The sequence below is a fragment of the Cyclopterus lumpus genome, chromosome 24 (genome assembly GCF_009769545.1).
Source record: "Cyclopterus lumpus isolate fCycLum1 chromosome 24, fCycLum1.pri, whole genome shotgun sequence".
NCBI classification, from domain to species: domain Eukaryota; kingdom Metazoa; phylum Chordata; class Actinopteri; order Perciformes; family Cyclopteridae; genus Cyclopterus; species Cyclopterus lumpus.
In genome coordinates this window covers 635,001-658,040 of record NC_046989.1, presented here as the reverse complement: position 1 = coordinate 658,040, position 23,040 = coordinate 635,001, and the positions used below count along the sequence as shown (strand labels likewise).

Genomic DNA, 23,040 nt, shown 5'->3' with positions numbered 1-23,040 from the left:
GGAGGGTAGGGTACAGGAGTGAATCATGTAGTGGAGGGTATAGGAGTGAATCATGTAGTGGAGGGTATAGGAGTGAATCATGTAGTGGAGGGTAGGGTATAGGAGTGAATCATGTAGTGGAGGGTACAGGAGTGAATCATGTAGTGGAGGGTACAGGAGTGAATCATGTAGTGGAGGGTAGGGTATAGGAGTGAGTCATGTAGTGGAGGGTATAGGAGTGAATCATGTAGTGGAGGGTATAGGAGTGAATCATGTAGTGGAGGGTAGGGTGCAGGAGTGAGTCATGTAGTGGAGGGTATAGGAGTGAGTCATGTAGTGGAGGGTATAGGAGTGAATCATGTAGTGGAGGGTATAGGAGTGAATCATGTAGTGGAGGGTAGGGTGCAGGAGTGAGTCATGTAGTGGAGGGTATAGGAGTGAATCATGTAGTGGAGGGTAGGGTGCAGGAGTGAGTCATGTAGTGGAGGGTAGGGTATAGGAGTGAATCATGTAGTGGAGGGTAGGGTACAGGAGTGAATCATGTAGTGGAGGGTAGGGTGCAGGAGTGAATCATGTAGTGGAGGGTAGGGTACAGGAGTGAATCATGTAGTGGAGGGTAGGGTGCAGGAGTGAGTCATGTAGTGGAGGGTAGGGTGCAGGGTTAGGCGAGGTCACCCCAGGTCCGGCTCTTGGTCCTGAAGGTCTTTAGAGTGTTTGCACCCCCAGACCTGAGACAATGGGTTGGGGCTTGGAGGGGGAGGAGGTCTGAAAGGTAGGGAGGGGCCATGTTGTTTAGGGCTTAGTAGGTGGTGAGTAATATATTATATATTCTTTTAATTCATGTATTTAATTGTTGAATTAATTATGAATGTTGGTACATTTAAAGGCATACTGCAATTTGTTTTATTAACTTCACTATATTAACCAATAAGAAGACCGTGCTGTATATTATTTTGAAGGTGTTGCTGTTTTCATGACAATACACAGAATGAAATGTCGTCACTATGTTTTTATCTTATCTTGTAAAATGTCAGATTATCTGGTGACAAACTTCGCACCAGTTTCATATTTAGTTCATGTTTGCGTCAAAGGAGCTGATCAGTCCGTCTATTTAGGGGCGTCCTCACTGTTCAGGGCTCGAACATGAAATCACTTTTATTTCAGTTCGGTATGTGTTCTTTTTTAATTCTAATATAATCTCTCTGTGTTGGCCTGCTTCTCTGTCGGTTTATTAGAGTTCTAAGGTCAGAAGGAAGGAGCGGCCTTATCTTCCTGTTACTAATCACCTTCTGGCCGTCTGATAATCTACAAACATCACCAACACTCACTTCATGTCAGGTGTCAAAAAAATCCAAGGTTTAATCACATCATTTACAAAAAACAAACAAACATGTTGTCCATATCGAACCGACAGGTAGAGCGTTCATCTTTGTGAATCGCCTCAAACATTCGCCGAAGCCTCGATGCTCATCGGAAACGTCACGGCATCCTCCGGCTCTCGTGACGCCACTCGTTTTAAAACATAGGGGAACGTTAACGAATCTGCTTTCCTGGTTTTGCCCAAAGAGACAAAAAGACATAAATGAGTTGGTGGTGAAAAACATACTGATTCCAAAGTCTGCTGTCCTCTCACCAACTGAACAATGAAACACCTCATGGAGCTTAAGACGGGGAGGAGCTACAGAAGCATTCATTCATTTTAACATCAATGGTGTTCAAACCCAAACCTCAAGCTAGTCTGAACCGTTCTGAACTGAACCACACTGTCCCCTTAGCTCACTGGTTCAGCTTCTACACTGTCCCCTTAGCTCACTGGTTCAGCTTCTACACTGTCCCCTTAGCTCACTGGTTCAGCTTCTACACTGTCCCCTTAGCTCACTGGTTCAGCTTCTACACTGTCCCCTTAGCTCACTGGTTCTACACTGTCCCCTTAGCTCACTGGTTCAGCTTCTACACTGTCCCCTTAGCTCACTGGTTCAGCTTCTACACTGTCCCCTTAGCTCACTGGTTCTACACTGTCCCCTTAGCTCACTGGTTCTACACTGTCCCCTTAGCTCACCGGTTCTACACTGTCCCCTTAGCTCACTGGTTCTACACTGTCCCCTTAGCTCACCGGTTCTACACTGTCCCCTTAGCTCACTGGTTCTACACTGTCCCCTTAGCTCACCGGTTCTACACTGTCCCCTTAGCTCACCGGTTCTACACTGTCCCCTTAGCTCACCGGTTCAGCTTCTACACTGAACGGTTAGCTCACTGGTTCAGCTTCTACACTGTCCCCTTAGCTCACTGGTTCAGCTTCTACACTGTCCCCTTAGCTCACTGGTTCTACACTGTCCCCTTAGCTCACCGGTTCTACACTGTCCCCTTAGCTCACCGGTTCAGCTTCTACACTGAACGGTTAGCTCACTGGTTCAGCTTCTACACTGTCCCCTTAGCTCACTGGTTCTACACTGTCCCCTTAGCTCACCGGTTCTACACTGTCCCCTTAGCTCACTGGTTCAGCTTCTACACTGTCCCCTTAGCTCACTGGTTCAGCTTCTACACTGAACGGTTAGCTCACTGGTTCAGCTTCTACACTGTCCCCTTAGCTCACCGGTTCTACACTGTCCCCTTAGCTCACCGGTTCAGCTTCTACACTGAACGGTTAGCTCACCGGTTCAGCTTCTACACTGAACGGTTATCTCACCGGTTCAGCTTCTACACTGAACCATCAGCCAAGCTGAATCATAACCATTTGCGTGCCGAATCAGTTGGTTTAGCTCATTAAGTGTCAGCTAATCTGGGCTACATAACCATGCTAACATGGCTAAACTGCCCATTAGCCATACCACGCTGTTGTGGCGTGGTTGGTTTTTTCACTACGCGGTTAGCACAGCTAAAGCAAGCTGTTGAAACCATGGATGTATAATAAGAACTGGATAAGAAGCCTTGCTTCATATTTTGGCCACTCACGTTATTACAATAAAAGCATTTCCACCATAAAACACCTCGAACCATAAACAAGGTCAATTATGACTCTATTGTGATTTTTTTTATCAATGGAGGTTTTATAGAATACAGAGATACACAGAAAAGCGTTATAATACTGTAAAGCCTGTGAGCCATTTGAGAAACACGACCGCACACATGAACAGGAAGTGAAAGTAAACCGGGAAGCTAAAAACTATGTTCAGGCGTTTGTGCCAGATGGACTGAATAGGCGCCATCTTTGGGTCCAGTTGGTTCTTAGTATACATCCAATGTTCGGCCTCTGAAGTAAACCTTGAGCTGAACTGCACTGTTAGCTGGCCGGATCTAAACCATTATATCTCTTAAATTAAACCATTAAAGTGCGCCAACCAGTTTGAGCTTCTAAACGGAGCGGTTAGCTAACCTGGACCAGTTTGTTGAGCTTTAAACTCACCAGATGAGCCTAGTCTGAGCCTTCAGTTCGCCCTAAATCCTAAACCAGTGTTAGCCGCGACACTGAGGCATTGGCGACAATAAACCAGCTCAATTGAACCGTTAGCTAACCTGAACCAAAGCTAACCTGTACCAACGCTAACCTGAACCAAAGCTAATCTGATTCCACGCTAACCTGAACCAACGCTAAACTGAACCACAGCTAACTTGAACCAACGCTAACCTGAACCAAAGCTAACCGGATCCAAACCTAACCTGAACCAACACTAACCTGAACCAAAGCTAACCGGATCCAAACCTAACCTGAACCAACGCAAACCTGAACCAAAGCTAACTTGATCTTAAGCTAACCTGAACTAAAGCTAACTTGATCTTAAGCTAACCTGAACTAAAGCTAACCCCTTCATGGACCCAACAGATAAAGATGTCAGGTTCACTTCCTGCTGTTATGGGATACTTTTATTTCAGAGAAAGCTAATCTGTATTTGAGCTCATTCCCTAAGAGGCGTTTTCATCTTCTTCAAACTGCATCACATCTTACATCAAAACACAAGTCTTTGAATTACATAAATAACAACTTGACAAAAACGTGACATCTACAAATGTAAACACAACGCCCTCCTCGCCGCTCACGTCAACAAAGAGTTAATATCTTGCTAAGCAGCACTTTTCTTTTTCTTGTAAAAGACAGAACAACTAAGGCGACTGAGTGGAATAATCATTGGCACTTTCTCCAAACTATAATCCTATGAATACTGTGAAGTTGTGTTTTAATAGATCATAACACGATGAGAGGAATATGGTGGAGATTCTCTGTTCATTCATTGACTTGTTTAATGCACTCGTCTCTCCATCCACTCATTTACTGGACTTTTCTTCTCATTCACATTCTTCTTAAATCGTTCGTTCGGCCATTTTCGTCTTTGTCTTTTCATCTCTTCCTCCTTTCATTCATCAGCAGCTTTCTGACCGGAGAACACCGAGTCAGTTCAACACTGCGAGGCGGCCATGACGCTTCAGGTCAGCTGCTCCATGTGAAGTTACACCATATGTATATATATATATATATATATATATATATATATATATATATATATATATATATATATATATATATACATACATATATATATACATACATATATATATACACATACATATATATATACATACATATATACACATATATGTATATATAAATATATACGTATATATACCCTATCTTGCATCGTTGCACATTAACCTGAACGTGCCACTTGGCCCAAAAAAATGATCTTCTGTTTGAGTCCCGGCAGTCAAACAACACAGACCTTCAAAAAATTCACGTCCTGTGAATCCAAATAATACCGTATTTTAACTCGCTGTCATGACCATCGGTTTTCAGTACCGAGACGGGAGGAAGGTCCGTTTGATGTGGTTCACCTCCTCTTCTTTCTATACAAGTTTATGGAAATAAAATGTTGTACATGATTGTTCTTTGTCCTCTGTCTCATGTGTTCTTTTCTTTCTGGCTGCAGTTGCTATCTGTAGCCTCTGGGTGGTGCTGGACCGGCTCCTGGAGAAGGTTCTTCTGCTGGTCTTTGAGGCGGAGATGTCTCGGTTTGACTGGCAGCGCCACGGCCAGCAGAACGCAGCCGATGTGGAGGCTGAAGCACCAGGACCTGAGGGAGGAGGGAGCAGGTGAAGAAGTCACACCACCAAACAGCTGAAGGGAGCCAGTGTGTTACTCTGAATAGTGACCCGGTGTTGAGGTGTGTTTGTGGTTGTGTGCTGGATTTACTGCGGCTTTAAGAAACTTTTACATATCAATAAATTAATGTTCACACAATGCTGATCAAGCCTATCGATAACAGGGAAGCGCTCTGTGTTTCTGCAGCCGTAGTGTCGGACCGGCTCAAAATTAAACCTGAGTTAAACCTGACTGGCTACATGTTGAACCTGAGTTGAACCTGACTGGCTCCATGGTAAACCTGAGTTAAACCTGACTGGCTACATGTTGAACCTGAGTTGAACCTGACTGGCTCCATGGTAAACCTGAGTTAAACCTCACGGGCTACATGTTAAACCTCACTGGCTACATGTTAAACCTGAGTTAAACCTCACTGGCTACATGTTAAACCTGACTGGCTCCATGGTAAACCTGAGTTAAACCTCACGGGCTACATGTTGAACCTGAGTTAAACCTCACTGGCTACATGTTAAACCTGAGTTAAACCTCACGGGCTACATGTTGAACCTGAGTTAAACCTCACAGGCTACATGTTAAACCTGAGTTAAACCTCACGGGCTACATGTTATACCTGAGTTAAACCTCACTGGCTACATGTTAAACCTGACTGGCTCCATGGTAAACCTGAGTTAAACCTCACGGGCTACATGTTAAACCTGAGTTAAACCTCACTGGCTACATGTTAAACCTGAGTTAAACCTCACGGGCTACATGTTAAACCTGAGTTAAACCTCACTGGCTACATGTTAAACCTGACTGGCTCCATGGTAAACCTGAGTTAAACCTCACTGGCTACATGTTAAACCTGAGTTAAACCTCACTGGCTACATGTTAAACCTGACTGGCTCCATGGTAAACCTGAGTTAAACCTCACAGGCTACATGTTAAATCTGACCGGCTCAAAATTAAACCTGAGTTAAACCTGACTGGCTCCATGGTAAACCTGAGTTAAACCTCACTGGCTACATGTTAAACCTGACTGGCTCCATGGTAAACCTGAGTTAAACCTGAGTGGCTCCATGGTAAACCTGAGTTAAACCTCACTGGCTACATGTTAAACCTGACTGGCTCCATGGTAAACCTGAGTTAAACCTGAGTGGCTCCATGGTAAACCTGAGTTAAACCTCACTGGCTACATGTTAAACCTGACTGGCTACATGTTAAACCTGGGTTAAACTGGCTGACTGACCTGTAGAACTTGATGGATGGGCCGACAGACAGAAGGACAAAAGGCACCACTGTGTAGCAGATGGCGATCTGAGTGGCTGCCCACGTGATGACATCATAGACCAGTTTGTGGGTGGGTGACTGCAGGAAGTGTGGCCGGACGTTGTGTCGGACCTGAGAGAATAAAACGTTTCAGTTAGTGGGCTCATCATCAGCTAACATTCTAGCAGGATTACAAACTAACAGCCAACAGTCAGCTAGCAGGATTACAAGCTAACATCTAGTTAGCAGGATTACAAGATAACATCTAGCTAGCAGGATTACAAGCTAACATCTAGTTAGCAGGATTACAAGATAACATCTAGTTAGCAGGATTACAAGATAACATCTAGTTAGTATGATTACAAGCTAAAAGCTAACAGCTGGTCTGTAGGATTACAAGATAAAAGCTAATAGTTAGCAGGGACAGCTCACCGCTCTAGCAGCCAGCGTGATGACAATGCCAGTGAGGAAGGTGAGGTAGTAGCCCGGATAAGCTCCGTGCCACATGGCAGACAGGATGAAGGTGGCCGCCGTCGGGTGGTAGGGACATCGCTCGTAACACACCCTGTCAACCAGAGGTCAGAGGTCATATTGTGAGATAACCATGTTGAATGAGTTTGATGTGCTGTAGATGTTACAAATCCACCAGCAGGTGGCAGCACAGGTTTATTTTGGAGACTTATGTGACTAAGTGATAAAACTGGTTCTTCATGCTTTGAATAAAAACTCTTCTGATACAGTTTGTTCCTCGTGGGCTGGTCCTCAGCCATTATGGGGCGTGTCTTATAGTTTGAAATTAAACTCTATTGTCTCCATTTAAAAAAACTCAAACAGTTTGTTCCAACCACCTTCTTTATTTTAAATTCTAGTGGAGATCTGAAACGCTCCAAAAATCGCTCAAAAAGGGGAAGTTCTCCTGTAGATGAATACGATGAAGAACACAGTAAGAACCTTTTGAGCCAGTGAGCGGTCTGAATGTTCCAGTTGTCGAGGAAAACTTTGAAGCTGGTTGCTAACTGAAATAAAAACAGAGAAGAATCCAGAGTTTAACAGAAGAAGGTCCACAAGAGCAGCTTCAGCAGATGCGGCGGGTCCAGACCTCGATGTTCAGGATCCTCAGGTTGGAGATGAGGTCCCAGCGGGGAGAGCCGTCGCTGTCGTAGCCGTTGAAGCCGAAGCCGGCGGCGTTGTTGATGGCGTCAGCTGAAGTTAAAGAGAGATTAGAAGAAGAAGAAGGTGAGACAGTCTGAGGGTTACATCCATTCAGGCTGTTCAGAGGTGAATGTGCCTCATTGGCACACAGTGCCCTACTCACAACAAGCAGTATTCCAGTTTACATGCAGAAGAAAGGTGTCAAACCCCTACCGAGCGTCCAGACAAAGTAGTACTTGGGTCTGGTGGTCAGCATGGACAGGTACAGGTAGACCACCTGAGCGTAGAACGGCGTGTTGGCGATGAAGTCGTCGTCGATGTTTCGCTCCACGGGGAAAACTTTACACACCAACAGAAAGACCAGGAGGCAGAAGAAGGAGGTGGCCACTTTACGGACGACTTCCGTCTGAGGAGACACACAGTGGTTCTCCTCTTAGTTTCCTCAAGGGAACGCAGACCTGGGTTCTGCTGCTCTGGACTATGAAGAAACCGGCTCGGTCTACAACCACACAGGAAACTGGAGAACTGAAGAAGTCATCAAATGAAACCTCAGGTACGTGGTCACGTGGTCACGTGGTCGCGTGGTCACGTGATCGCGTGGTCGCGTGGTCGCGTGGTCGCGTGGTCGCGTGGTCGCGTGATCGCGTGGTCGCGTGGTCGCGTGGTCGCGTGGTCGCGTGGTCGCGTGGTCACGTGGTCACTCGGTCGCGCGGTCACTCGGTCGCGTGATCGCGTGGTCACTCGGTCGCGTGGTCGCGTGATCGCGTGGTCACTCGGTCGCGTGGTCGCGTGGTCACTCGGTCACGCGGTCGCGCGGTCACTCGGTCGCGCGGTCGCGCGATCGCGCGGTCACTCGGTCGCGTGGTCGCGTGGTCACTCGGTCACGTGGTCGCGTGGTCACTCGGTCGCGTGGTCGCGTGGTCACTCGGTCGCGTGGTCGCGTGGTCACGTGGTCGCGTGGTCACTCGGTCGCGTGGTCGCGTGATCGCGTGGTCACTCGGTCGCGTGGTCGCGTGGTCACTCGGTCGCGTGGTCGCGTGGTCACTCGGTCGCGTGGTCGCGTGGTCACTCGGTCACGTGGTCGCGTGGTCACTCGGTCGCGTGGTCGCGTGATCGCGTGGTCACTCGGTCGCGTGGTCGCGTGGTCACTCGGTCGCGTGGTCACTCGGTCACGTGGTCGCGTGGTCACTCGGTCGCGTGGTCGCGTGATCGCGTGGTCACTCGGTCGCGTGGTCGCGTGGTCGCGTGGTCACTCGGTCGCGTGGTCACTCGGTCACGTGGTCGCGTGGTCACTCGGTCACATGGTCGCGTGGTCACTCGGTCACGTGGTCGCGTGGTCACTCGGTCACATGGTCGCGTGGTCACTCGGTCACTCGGTCACGTGGTCACTCGGTCACATGGTCGCGTGGTCACTCGGTCACGTGGTCGCGTGGTCATGTGTCGTACGTTTGGCGAGGGCTCGCTCGGCCTCAGCTTGCCGTTGGACTTCCTGTCCGCCTGCTGGTCTCGGTGGCGGCGGGGATCTCCCTCGATGAAGGCGATGTAGTCGTTGTAGGAGCAGGTGGGTCCGGCCAGGATCCCCATGAAGTTGCAGTTGTAGCTGAAGTACTCCAGCAGACTGGGCATCCTCCTGTGGACACACAGACCAGTAAGGCTCTGGCTGCTCCACTGGGAGCGTAGCCCTGGGGCTAGAAACAACTGACCTTATGGCCAAGATCTTCTGACCCGGGGTCAGATGCTCCTCCTTCCTCGCCATCCCTGGTGAGGGAAACACAAACATATGAATACAAGCGGTGAGAGGAACCTCCAACAGCTCTGAGCCGCAGAACCTCACCGTCGTGGATCTCAAAGGCCAGGCTGGTGATCTTCTGAGTGATCACCATCATGGGGCTGCAGAGAGAACACAGGGAGGTAGTGAGGAGAGGAACGAGGACACGAGGACACGAGACACGAGGACACGAGGAACGAGGACACAAGGAACGAGGAACGGGGACACGAGGGACGAGGACACAAGGAACGAGGAACGGGGACACGAGGGACGAGGACACAAGGAACGAGGAACAGGGACACGAGGGACGGGGACACAAGGGACGGGGACACAAGGAACGAGGACACAAGGGACGGGGACACGAGGGACGGGGACACAAGGAACAGGGACACGAGGAACAGGGACACGAGGGACGGGGACACGAGGAACAGGGACACGAGGGACGGGGACACAAGGAACAGGGACACGAGGGGCGGGGACACTAGGGACGGGGACACGAGGAACAGGGACACGAGGGACGGGGACACGAGGGACGGGGACACAAGGAACGAGGACACAAGGAACGAGGACACGAGGGACGGGGACACGAGGGACGGGGACACAAGGAACAGGGACACGAGGGACGGGGACACTAGGGACGGGGACACGAGGAACAGGGACACGAGGGACGGGGACACGAGGGACGAGGACACAAGGAACGAGGACAAGGACACGAGGGACGGGGACACGAGGGACGGGGACACGAGGGTCGAGGACACAAGGAACGAGGAACGGGGACACGAGGGACGAGGACACGAGGAACAAGGACACGAGGGACGGGGACACTAGGGATGGGGACACGAGGGTCGAGGACACGAGACACGAGGACACAAGGAACGAGGACACAAGGAACGGGGACACGAGGGTCGAGGACACAAGGACACAAGGAACGAGGACACAAGAAACAAGGACACAAGGAACGAGGACACGAGGGTCGAGGACACGAGGGACGGGGACACGAGGGACGAGGAACGGGGACACGAGGGACGGGGACACGAGGGTCGAGGACACGAGACACGAGGACACAAGGAACGAGGACACAAGGAACGGGGACACGAGGGTCGAGGACACAAGGACACAAGGAACGAGGAACGGGGACACGAGGGACGGGGACACGAGGGACGGGGACACGAGACACGAGGACACAAGGACACGAGGAACGAGGACACAAGAAACAAGGACACAAGGAACGAGGACACAAGGACACAAGGACACGAGGGACGGGGACACAGGGAACGGGGACACGAGGGACGAGGACACGAGGGACGGGGACACGAGGGTCGAGGACACAAGGACACGAGGACACAAGAAAAGAGGACACAAGAAACGAGGACACAAGGAACGAGAACACAAGGAACGAGGACACAAGGACACGAGGGTCGAGGACACAAGGACACAAGAAACAAGGACACAAGGAACGAGGACACAAGGGACGAGGACACGAGGGACGAGGACACGAGGGACGAGGACACGAGGGACGGGGACACGAGACACAAGGACACAAGGAACGAGGACACAAGGAACGGGGACACGAGGGTCGAGGACACAAGGACACGAGGAACGAGGACACAAGAAACAAGGACACGAGGAACGAGGACACAAGGAACGAGGACAAGGACACGAGGGACGGGGACACGAGGGACGGGGACACGAGGGTCGAGGACACAAGGAACGAGGACACAAGGAACGAGGAACGGGGACACGAGGGACGAGGACACGAGGAACAAGGACACGAGGGACGGGGACACGAGGAACAAGGACACGAGGGACGGGGACACTAGGGATGGGGACACGAGGGTCGAGGACACGAGACACGAGGACACAAGGAACGAGGACACAAGGAACGGGGACACGAGGGTCGAGGACACAAGGACACAAGGAACGAGGACACAAGAAACAAGGACACAAGGAACGAGGACACGAGGGTCGAGGACACGAGGGACGGGGACACGAGGGACGAGGAACGGGGACACGAGGGACGGGGACACGAGGGTCGAGGACACGAGACACGAGGACACAAGGAACGAGGACACAAGGAACGAGGAACGGGGACACGAGGGACGGGGACACGAGGGACGGGGACACGAGGGACGAGGACACGAGGGACGGGGACACGAGACACGAGGACACAAGGAACGGGGACACGAGGGTCGAGGACACAAGGACACGAGGAACGAGGACACAAGAAACAAGGACACAAGGAACGAGGACACAAGGACACAAGGACACGAGGGACGGGGACACAGGGAACGGGGACACGAGGGACGAGGACACGAGGGACGGGGACACGAGGGTCGAGGACACAAGGACACGAGGACACAAGGGACAAGGACGCAAAGACACAAGGAACGAGGATATGAGGACACGAGGGGACAGTAAGGACGAGGACACAAGGACATGAGGAACGAGGTACGAGGACACAAGGACACAAGGGACGAGGACACGAGGGACGAGGACATGAGGAACGAGGACACAAGGACATGAGGGACGAGGACACGAGACACGAGGACACAAGGAACGAGGACACAAGGAACGAGGTACGAGGTACGAGGAACGAGGTACGAGGAACGAGGTACGAGGACACAAGGACATGAGGGACGAGGACACGAGGGACGAGGACATGAGGAACGAGGTACGAGGACACAAGGACATGAGGGATGAGGACACGAGGGACGAGGACATGAGGAACGAGGTACGAGGACACAAGGACATGAGGGATGAGGACACGAGGGACGAGGACATGAGGAACGAGGTACGAGGACATGAGGACATGAGGGACGAGGACACGAGGGACGAGGACACGAGGGACGAGGACACGAGGAACGAGGTACGAGGACACAAGGACATGAGGGACGAGGACACGAGGGACGAGGACATGAGGAACGAGGTACGAGGACACAAGGACATGAGGAACGAGGTACGAGTACACAAGGACATGAGGAACGAGGTACGAGGACATGAGGACACAAGGACATGAGGAACGAGGTACGAGGACACAAGGACATGAGGAACGAGGACACAAGGACATGAGGAACGAGGTACGAGGACACAAGGACATGAGGAACGAGGTACGAGGACACAAGGACATGAGGAACGAGGTACGAGGACACAAGGACATGAGGAACGAGGTACGAGGACACAAGGACACAAGGACATGAGGAACGAGGTACGAGGACACAAGGACACAAGGACATGAGGAACGAGGTACGAGGACACAAGGACACAAGGACATGAGGAATGAGGTACGAGGACACGAGGACATGAGGAACGAGGACACGAGGAACGAGGACACGAGCTGTGAATGCTCTCACCCTGTGAAGTCAGCAGAGTACATCCCGTAGTCGAAGACGTACACTCGAGTGATCTGACACAGACTCAGGTAGCTGATGGCCACCAGGAGGCAGTACCTGAAACACACAGAGCTGTTAGCGCCCCCTACAGGCTGCACAGCCCACTGCAGCCACAACAACACTGAAGGTTCCTCAATACCACCACTGAGGAGCCCCTGAGCAAGACCCTGGTTATGGATCAGGACTCAGTGGAGGACCAGGGTCAAGATCACAGACCAGGACTCAGTGGAGGACCAGGGTCAAGATCACAGACCAGGACTCAGTGGAGGACCAGGGTCAAGATCACAGACCAGGACTCAGTGGAGGACCAGGGTCAAGATCACAGACCAGGACTCAGTGGAGGACCAGGGTCAAGATCACAGACCAGGACTCAGTGGAGGACCAGGGTCAAAGGTCACGGACCAGGACTCAGTGGAGGACCACGGTCAAAGGTCACGGACCAGGACTCAGTGGAGGACCACGGTCAAAGGTCACGGACCAGGACTCAGTGGAGGACCACGGTCAAAGGTCACGGACCAGGACTCAGTGGAGCACCAGGGTCAAAGGTCACGGACCAGGACTCAGTGTAGCATCTTTGAACCCCATAATAGCCCATCTCCATGACAACTGGGCAGCTCCATCCTGAAGAAGGCCATGAGATGTGGTAGAAAGCATGCAGACCTGATCCTCCACACAGCGGCCTGGGTTCCTGGTGAACCTCCGGCCCACATAAGACCAGCAGCTCACTTGTGCATGTGCTCGACTCCGGTGAGGATCATGATGCCGTAGGTGAGTCCGCTCTGAAGCAGGAAGTGAAGCGCGTACCTGAACACAGGAAGTCCAACGTCAGCTTCTAAAGACACGTAAATACCAAAGGGACAGAATATATATATATATGTATATACGTATATATATATATATATACACATAATATATATGTATATATATACGTATATATATATATACATATATATTATGTGTATATATATATACAGATCATATATATGTATATATATATATATATATATATACATATATATATATATACATATATGTATATATATATATATATATATATGTATATATATATACATATACATATATGTATATATATATACATATATGTATATATATATGTATATATATATACTACTGATGCATTCATTGTAATTATAATGTTGCAGCTCATTTTAATGACTATATTAATAATAATAATAATAATAAATAATAATAATCATAACAACAATACTAATAATAACAATAATACTATCTAATCTAAAGCTGTCAGATAAATGTAGTGCAGTAAAAGTACAACATGTACCAACATGTATGAGATATAGTAAAGTATAATACAACAAGTACAAGTACCTTGAACTGTATTTGTAGTAACTACAGAGTATTTGTACAGGGTGGCAGTATCAGAATACTCGTGTACTTCACCACATAGTACCTCTAAACACAGTGTGGTCTCAGTACCAGAATACTTGTGTACTTCACCACATAGTACCTCTAAACACAGTGTGGTCTCAGTACCAGAATACTCGTGTACTTCACCACATAGTACCTCTAAACACAGTGTGGTCTCAGTACCAGAATACTCGTGTACTTCACCACATAGTACCTCTAAACACAGTGTGGTCTCAGTACCAGAATACTCGTGTACTTCACCACATAGTACCTCTAAACACAGTGTGGTCTCAGTACCAGAATACTCGTGTACTTCACCACATAGTACCTCTAAACACAGTGTGGTCTCAGTACCAGAATACTCGTGTACTTCACCACATAGTACCTCTAAACACAGTGTGGTCTCAGTACCAGAATACTCGTGTACTTCACCACATAGTACCTCTAAACACAGTGTGGTCTCACCAGCCGAAGCAGAAGAGGGCGAAGTAGAGTCCCAGTAGAGTGGCCACCACGTGTCTGATGAAGGGACTGGTCGTACTGGGATGGAGGAAGAGGCGGAACCAGAAGGCCGACAGCAGAGCGCACAGCTGACACACCACGAAGTTCACCTGTGAGGCAGAGCGGGGGGCGCAAAACACACCGTTATACTGGTGTTACTGGTGATACAAGTACTGGTATTACTAGAGGTACATATACTGGTATTACTAGAGGTACATATACTGGTATTACTAGAGGTACATATACTGGTGTTACTGGTGATACAAGTACTGGTATTACTAGAGGTACATATACTGGTATTACTAGAGGTACATATACTGGTATTACTAGAGGTACATATACTGGTGTTACTGGTGATACAAGTACTGGTATTACTAGAGGTACATATACTGGTATTACTAGAGGTACATATACTGGTGTTACTGGTGATACAAGTACTGGTATTACTAGAGGTACATATACTGGTATTACTAGAGGTACATATACTGGTATTACTAGAGGTACATATACTGGTATTACTAGAGGTACATATACTGGTGTTACTGGTGATACAAGTACTGGTATTACTAGAGGTACATATACTGGTATTACTAGAGGTACATATACTGGTATTACTAGAGGTACATATACTGGTGTTACTGGTGATACAAGTACTGGTATTACTAGAGGTACATATACTGGTATTACTAGAGGTACATATACTGGTATTACTAGAGGTACACATACTGGTATTACTAGAGGTACACATACTGGTATTACTAGAGGTACATATACTGGTGTTACTGGTGATACAAGTACTGGTATTACTAGAGGTACATATACTGGTGTTACTGGTGATACAAGTACTGGTATTACTAGAGGTACATATACTGGTATTACTAGAGGTACATATACTGGTATTACTAGAGGTACATATACTGGTATTACTAGAGGTACATATACTGGTGTTACTAGAGGTACATATACTGGTGTTACTGGTGATACAAGTACTGGTATTACTAGAGGTACATATACTGGTATTACTAGAGGTACATATACTGGTATTACTAGAGGTACATATACTGGTATTACTAGAGGTACATATACTGGTGTTACTAGAGGTACATATACTGGTATTACTGGTGATACAAGTACTGGTATTACTAGAGGTACATATACTGGTATTACTAGAGGTACATATACTGGTGTTACTGGTGATACAAGTACTGGTATTACTAGAGGTACATATACTGGTATTACTAGAGGTACATATACTGGTATTACTAGAGGTACATATACTGGTGTTACTGGTGATACAAGTACTGGTATTACTAGAGGTACATATACTGGTATTACTAGAGGTACATATACTGGTGTTACTGGTGATACAAGTACTGGTATTACTAGAGGTACATATACTGGTATTACTAGAGGTACATATACTGGTATTACTAGAGGTACATATACTGGTATTACTAGAGGTACACATACTGGTATTACTAGAGGTACACATACTGGTATTACTAGAGGTACATATACTGGTATTACTAGAGGTACACATACTGGTATTACTAGAGGTACACATACTGGTATTACTAGAGGTACACATACTGGTATTACTAGAGGTACACATACTGGTATTACTAGAGGTACATATACTGGTATTACTAGAGGTACACATACTGGTATTACTAGAGGTACATATACTGGTGTTACTGGTGATACAAGTACTGGTATTACTAGAGGTACATATACTGGTATTACTAGAGGTACATATACTGGTATTACTAGAGGTACATATACTGGTGTTACTGGTGATACAAGTACTGGTATTACTAGAGGTACATATACTGGTATTACTAGAGGTACATATACTGGTGTTACTGGTGATACAAGTACTGGTATTACTAGAGGTACATATACTGGTATTACTAGAGGTACATATACTGGTATTACTAGAGGTACATATACTGGTATTACTAGAGGTACATATACTGGTGTTACTGGTGATACAAGTACTGGTATTACTAGAGGTACATATACTGGTATTACTAGAGGTACATATACTGGTATTACTAGAGGTACATATACTGGTGTTACTAGAGGTACATATACTGGTATTACTGGTGATACAAGTACTGGTATTACTAGAGGTACATATACTGGTATTACTAGAGGTACATATACTGGTATTACTAGAGGTACACATACTGGTATTACTAGAGGTACACATACTGGTATTACTAGAGGTACATATACTGGTATTACTAGAGGTACACATACTGGTATTACTAGAGGTACACATACTGGTATTACTAGAGGTACACATACTGGTATTACTAGAGGTACACATACTGGTATTACTAGAGGTACATATACTGGTATTACTAGAGGTACACATACTGGTATTACTAGAGGTACATATACTGGTGTTACTGGTGATACAAGTACTGGTATTACTAGAGGTACATATACTGGTATTACTAGAGGTACATATACTGGTATTACTAGAGGTACATATACTGGTATTACTGGTGATACAAGTACTGGTATTACTAGAGGTACATATACTGGTATTACTAGAGGTACATATACTGGTATTACTAGAGGTACATATACTGGTATTACTAGAGGTACATATACTGGTGTTACTGGTGATACAAGTACTGGTATTACTAGAGGTACATATACTGGTATTACTAGAGGTACATATACTGGTATTACTGGTGCTACATATACTGGTATTACTAGAGGTACATATACTGGTATTACTGGTACTACATATACTGGTATTACTAGAGGTACATATACTGGTATTACTAGAGGTACATATACTGGTATTACTGGTGCTACATATACTGGTATTACTAGAGGTACATATACTGGTATTACTGGTACTACATATACTGGTATTACTAGAGGTACATATACTGGTATTACTAGAGGTACATATACTGGTATTACTGGTGCTACATATACTGGTATTACTAGAGGTACATATACTGGTATTACTGGTACTACATATACTGGTATTACTAGAGGTACATATACTGGTATTACTGGTGCTACATATACTGGTATTACTAGAGGTACATATACTGGTATTACTGGTACTACATATACTGGTATTACTAGAGGTACATATACTGGTATTACTAGAGGTACATATACTGGTATTACTAGAGGTACATATACTGGTATTACTAGAGGTACATATACTGGTATTACTGGTACTACATATACTGGTATTACTAGAGGTACATATACTGGTATTACTAGAGGTACATATACTGGTATTACTGGTGATACAAGTACTGGTATTACTAGAGGTACATATACTGGTATTACTAGAGGTACATATACTGGTATTACTAGAGGTACATATACTGGTGTTACTGGTGATACAAGTACTGGTATTACTAGAGGTACATATACTGGTATTACTAGAGGTACATATACTGGTATTACTAGAGGTACATATACTGGTATTACTAGAGGTACATATACTGGTATTACTAGAGGTACATATACTGGTATTACTAGAGGTACATATACTGGTATTACTAGAGGTACATATACTGGTATTACTGGTACTACATATACTGGTATTACTAGAGGTACATATACTGGTATTACTAGAGGTACATATACTGGTATTACTAGAGGTACATATACTGGTATTACTAGAGGTACATATACTGGTATTACTAGAGGTACATATACTGGTATTACTAGAGGTACATATACTGGTGTTACTGGTGATACAAGTACTGGTATTACTAGAGGTACATATACTGGTATTACTAGAGGTACATATACTGGTGTTACTGGTGATACAAGTACTGGTATTACTAGAGGTACATATACTGGTATTACTAGAGTGATACATATACTGGTATTACTAGAGGTACATATACTGGTATTACTAGAGGTACATATACTGGTAGTTACTGGTGATACAAGTACTGGTATTACTAGAGGTACATATACTGGTATTACTAGAGGTACTATACTGGTATTACTAGAGGTACATATACTGGTGTTACTAGAGGTACATACTGTATTACTAGGTACATATACTGGTGATTACAGAGGTATATACTGTATTACTAGAGGTACATATACTGGTATTACTAGAGGTACTATACTGGTATTACTAGAGGTACAATACTGGTATTACTAGAGGTACAATATGGTATTACTAGAGGTACATATACTGGTGTTACTGGTGATACAAGTACTGGTATTACTAGAGGTACATATACTGGTATTACTAGAGGTACATATACTGGTATTACTAGAGGTACATATACTGGTAGTTACTAGAGGATACAAGTACTGGTATTACTAGAGGTACATATACTGGTAGTTACTAGAGGTACAATATACTGGTGTTACTGGTGATACAAGTACTGGTATTACTAGAGGTACATATACTGGTATTACTAGAGGTACATATACTGGTATTACTAGAGGTACATATACTGGTATTACTAGAGGTACATATACTGGTGTTACTAGGTGATACAAGTACTGGTATTACTAGAGGTACATATACTGGTATTACTAGAGGTACATATACTGGTATTACTAGAGGTACATATACTGGTGTTACTGGTGATACAAGTACTGGTATTACTAGAGGTACATATACTGGTATTACTAGAGGTACATATACTGGTGTTACTGGTGATACAAGTACTGGTATTACTAGAGGTACATATACTGGTATTACTAGAGGTACATATACTGGTATTACTAGAGGTACATATACTGGTATTACTAGAGGTACATATACTGGTATTACTAGAGGTACATATACTGGTATTACTGGTGATACAAGTACTGGTATTACTAGAGGTACATATACTGGTATTACTAGAGGTACATATACTGGTGTTACTGGTGATACAAGTACTGGTATTACTAGAGGTACATATACTGGTATTACTAGAGGTACATATACTGGTATTACTAGAGGTACATATACTGGTGTTACTGGTGATACAAGTACTGGTATTACTAGAGGTACATATACTGGTATTACTAGAGGTACATATACTGGTGTTACTGGTGATACAAGTACTGGTATTACTAGAGGTACATATACTGGTATTACTAGAGGTACATATACTGGTATTACTAGAGGTACATATACTGGTATTACTAGAGGTACACATACTGGTATTACTAGAGGTACACATACTGGTATTACTAGAGGTACATATACTGGTATTACTAGAGGTACACATACTGGTATTACTAGAGGTACACATACTGGTATTACTAGAGGTACACATACTGGTATTACTAGAGGTACACATACTGGTATTACTAGAGGTACATATACTGGTATTACTAGAGGTACATATACTGGTATTACTAGAGGTACATATACTGGTATTACTAGAGTACATATACTGGTATTACTAGAGGTACATATACTGGTATTACTAGAGGTACATATACTGGTATTACTAGAGGTACATATACTGGTATACTAGAGTACCATATATGGTCTACTGGGATTACCTAAGGTACATATACTGGTATTACTAGAGGATACAATACTGGTATTACTAGTAGGTACATATACTGGTATTTACTAGAGGTACATATACTGGTATTACTAGAGGTACATATACTGGTATTACGTAGAGGTACAAGTACTGGTATTACTAGAGGTACATATACTGGTATTACTAGAGGTACATATACTGGTATTACTAGAGGTACATATACTGGTGTTACTGGTGATACATAGTACTGGTATTACTAGAGGTACATATACTGGTATTACTAGAGGTACATATACTGGTGTTACTGGTGATACAAGTACTGGTATTACTAGAGGTACATATACTGGTATTTACTAGAGTGATACATAGTACTGGTATTACTAGAGGTACACATACTGGTATTACTAGAGGTACATATACTGGTGTTACTAGAGGTACATATACTGGTATTACTGGTGATACAAGTACTGGTATTACTAGAGGTACATATACTGGTATTACTAGAGGTACATATACTGGTATTACTGGTGCTACATATACTGGTATTACTAGAGGTACATATACTGGTATTACTAGAGGTACCATATACTGGTATTTACTAGACGGTACATATACTGGTATTACTAGAGGTACATATACTGGTATTACTGTGATACATATACTGGTATTACTAGAGGTACATATACGGGTTATTACTGGTAACTAGGTACATATACTGGTATTACTAGAGGTACATATACTGGTATTACTAGAGGTACATATACTGGTATTACTAGAGGGTACACATACTGGTATTACTAAGAGGTACATATAATGGTAGTTACTAGAGTACACATATACTGGTATTACTAGAGGTAACATACTGGTAAGTTAACTAGGTGCTTACCATACGGGTATTACTAGAGGTACACATACTGGTATTACTAGAGGTACATATACTGGTATTACTAGAGGTACACATACTGGTATTACTAGAGGTACATATACTGGTGTTACTGGTGATACAAGTACTGGTATTACTAGAGGTACATATACTGGTATTACTAGAGGTAACATATACTGGTATTACTAGAGGTACATATACTGGTATTACTGGTGATACAAGTACTGGTATTACTAGAGGTACATATACTGGTATTACTAGAGGTACATATACTGGTATTACTAGAGGTACATATACTGGTATTACTAGAGGTACATATACTGGTGTTACTGGTGATACAAGTACTGGTATTACTAGAGGTACATATACTGGTATTACTAGAGGTACATATACTGGTATTACTGGTGCTACATATACTGGTATTACTAGAGGTACATATACTGGTATTACTGGTACTACATATACTGGTATTACTAGAGGTACATATACTGGTATTACTAGAGGTACATATACTGGTATTACTGGTGCTACATATACTGGTATTACTAGAGGTACATATACTGGTATTACTGGTACTACATATACTGGTATTACTAGAGGTACATATACTGGTATTACTAGAGGTACATATACTGGTATTACTGGTGCTACATATACTGGTATTAGTAGAGGTACATATACTGGTATTACTGGTACTACATATACTGGTATTACTAGAGGTACATATACTGGTTTACTAGAGTGATACACAGTACTGGTATTACTAGAGGTACATATACTGTATTACTAGAGGTACACTATACTGGTATTACTGGTGATACAATTACTGGTATTACTAGAGGTACATATACTGGTATTACTAGAGGGACATATACTGGTATACTAGAGGTACATATACTGGTATTACTAGAGGTACATATACTGGTATTAATGGTGATACATATACTGGTATTACTAGAGGTACATATACTGGTATTACTAGAGTACAATGTACTGGTATATACTAGAGGTGAACATATACTGGTATTACTGGTACCTAGTACTGGTATACTAGAGTACATATACTGGTATTACTAGAGGTACATATACTGGTGTTACTGGTGATACAAGTACTGGTATTACTAGAGGTACATATACTGGTATTACTAGAGGTACATATACTGGTATTACTAGAGGCTACATATACTGGTATTACTAGAGGGTACACTATACTGGTATTTACTAGAGGTACACTATACTGGTATTACTAGAGGTACATATACTGGTATTACTAGAGGTACATATACTGGTATTACTGGTACTACATATACTGGTATTACTAGAGGTACATATACTGGTATTACTAGAGGTACATATACTGGTATTACTAGAGGTACATATACTGGTATTACTAGAGGTACATATACTGGTATTACTAGAGGTACATATACTGGTATTACTAGAGGTACATATACTGGTGTTACTGGTGATACAAGTACTGGTATTACTAGAGGTACATATACTGGTATTACTAGAGGTACATATACTGGTGTTACTGGTGATACAAGTACTGGTATTACTAGAGGTACATATACTGGTGTTACTGGTGATACAAGTACTGGTATTACTAGAGGTACATATACTGGTATTACTAGAGGTACATATACTGGTATTACTGGTGATACAAGTACTGGTATTACTAGAGGTACATATACTGGTATTACTAGAGGTACATATACTGGTATTACTAGAGGTACATATACTGGTGTTACTAGAGGTACATATACTGGTGTTACTGGTACTACATATACTGGTATTACTAGAGGTACATATACTGGTATTACTGGTACTACATATACTGGTATTACTAGAGGTACATATACTGGTATTACTGGTACTACATATACTGGTATTACTAGAGGTACATATACTGGTATTACTAGAGGTACATATACTGGTATTACTAGAGGTACATATACTGGTATTACTGGTACTACATATACTGGTATTACTAGAGGTACATATACTGGTATTACTAGAGGTACATATACTGGTATTACTAGAGGTACATATACTGGTATTACTAGAGGTACATATACTGGTATTACTAGAGGTACATATACTGGTGTTACTGGTACTACATATACTGGTATTACTAGAGGTAC

General features: G+C 44.4%; 1 protein-coding gene across 1 annotated transcript in view; it reads right to left on the bottom strand.

Annotated features, from left to right (window-relative positions):
• Nucleotides 1–1,380: 1,380 nt before the first annotated feature.
• mboat2b (membrane bound O-acyltransferase domain containing 2b) overlaps nt 1,381–23,040 on the bottom strand; it is a 26,465-nt gene continuing 4,805 nt past the window's right edge. Inside the window, exons 2-13 of the mRNA XM_034527207.1 lie at nt 14,480–14,625; nt 13,355–13,432; nt 12,590–12,685; nt 9,306–9,361; nt 9,175–9,229; nt 8,918–9,101; nt 7,685–7,877; nt 7,419–7,522; nt 7,271–7,335; nt 6,752–6,884; nt 6,300–6,451; nt 1,381–5,042 (exon numbers count right to left, since the gene is read on the bottom strand). Of these exons, the coding sequence (XP_034383098.1) occupies nt 4,871–5,042; nt 6,300–6,451; nt 6,752–6,884; nt 7,271–7,335; nt 7,419–7,522; nt 7,685–7,877; nt 8,918–9,101; nt 9,175–9,229; nt 9,306–9,361; nt 12,590–12,685; nt 13,355–13,432; nt 14,480–14,625 (1,434 nt within the window). The 3' untranslated portion in view covers nt 1,381–4,870. The remainder of the gene's footprint in view (nt 5,043–6,299; nt 6,452–6,751; nt 6,885–7,270; nt 7,336–7,418; nt 7,523–7,684; nt 7,878–8,917; nt 9,102–9,174; nt 9,230–9,305; nt 9,362–12,589; nt 12,686–13,354; nt 13,433–14,479; nt 14,626–23,040) is intronic.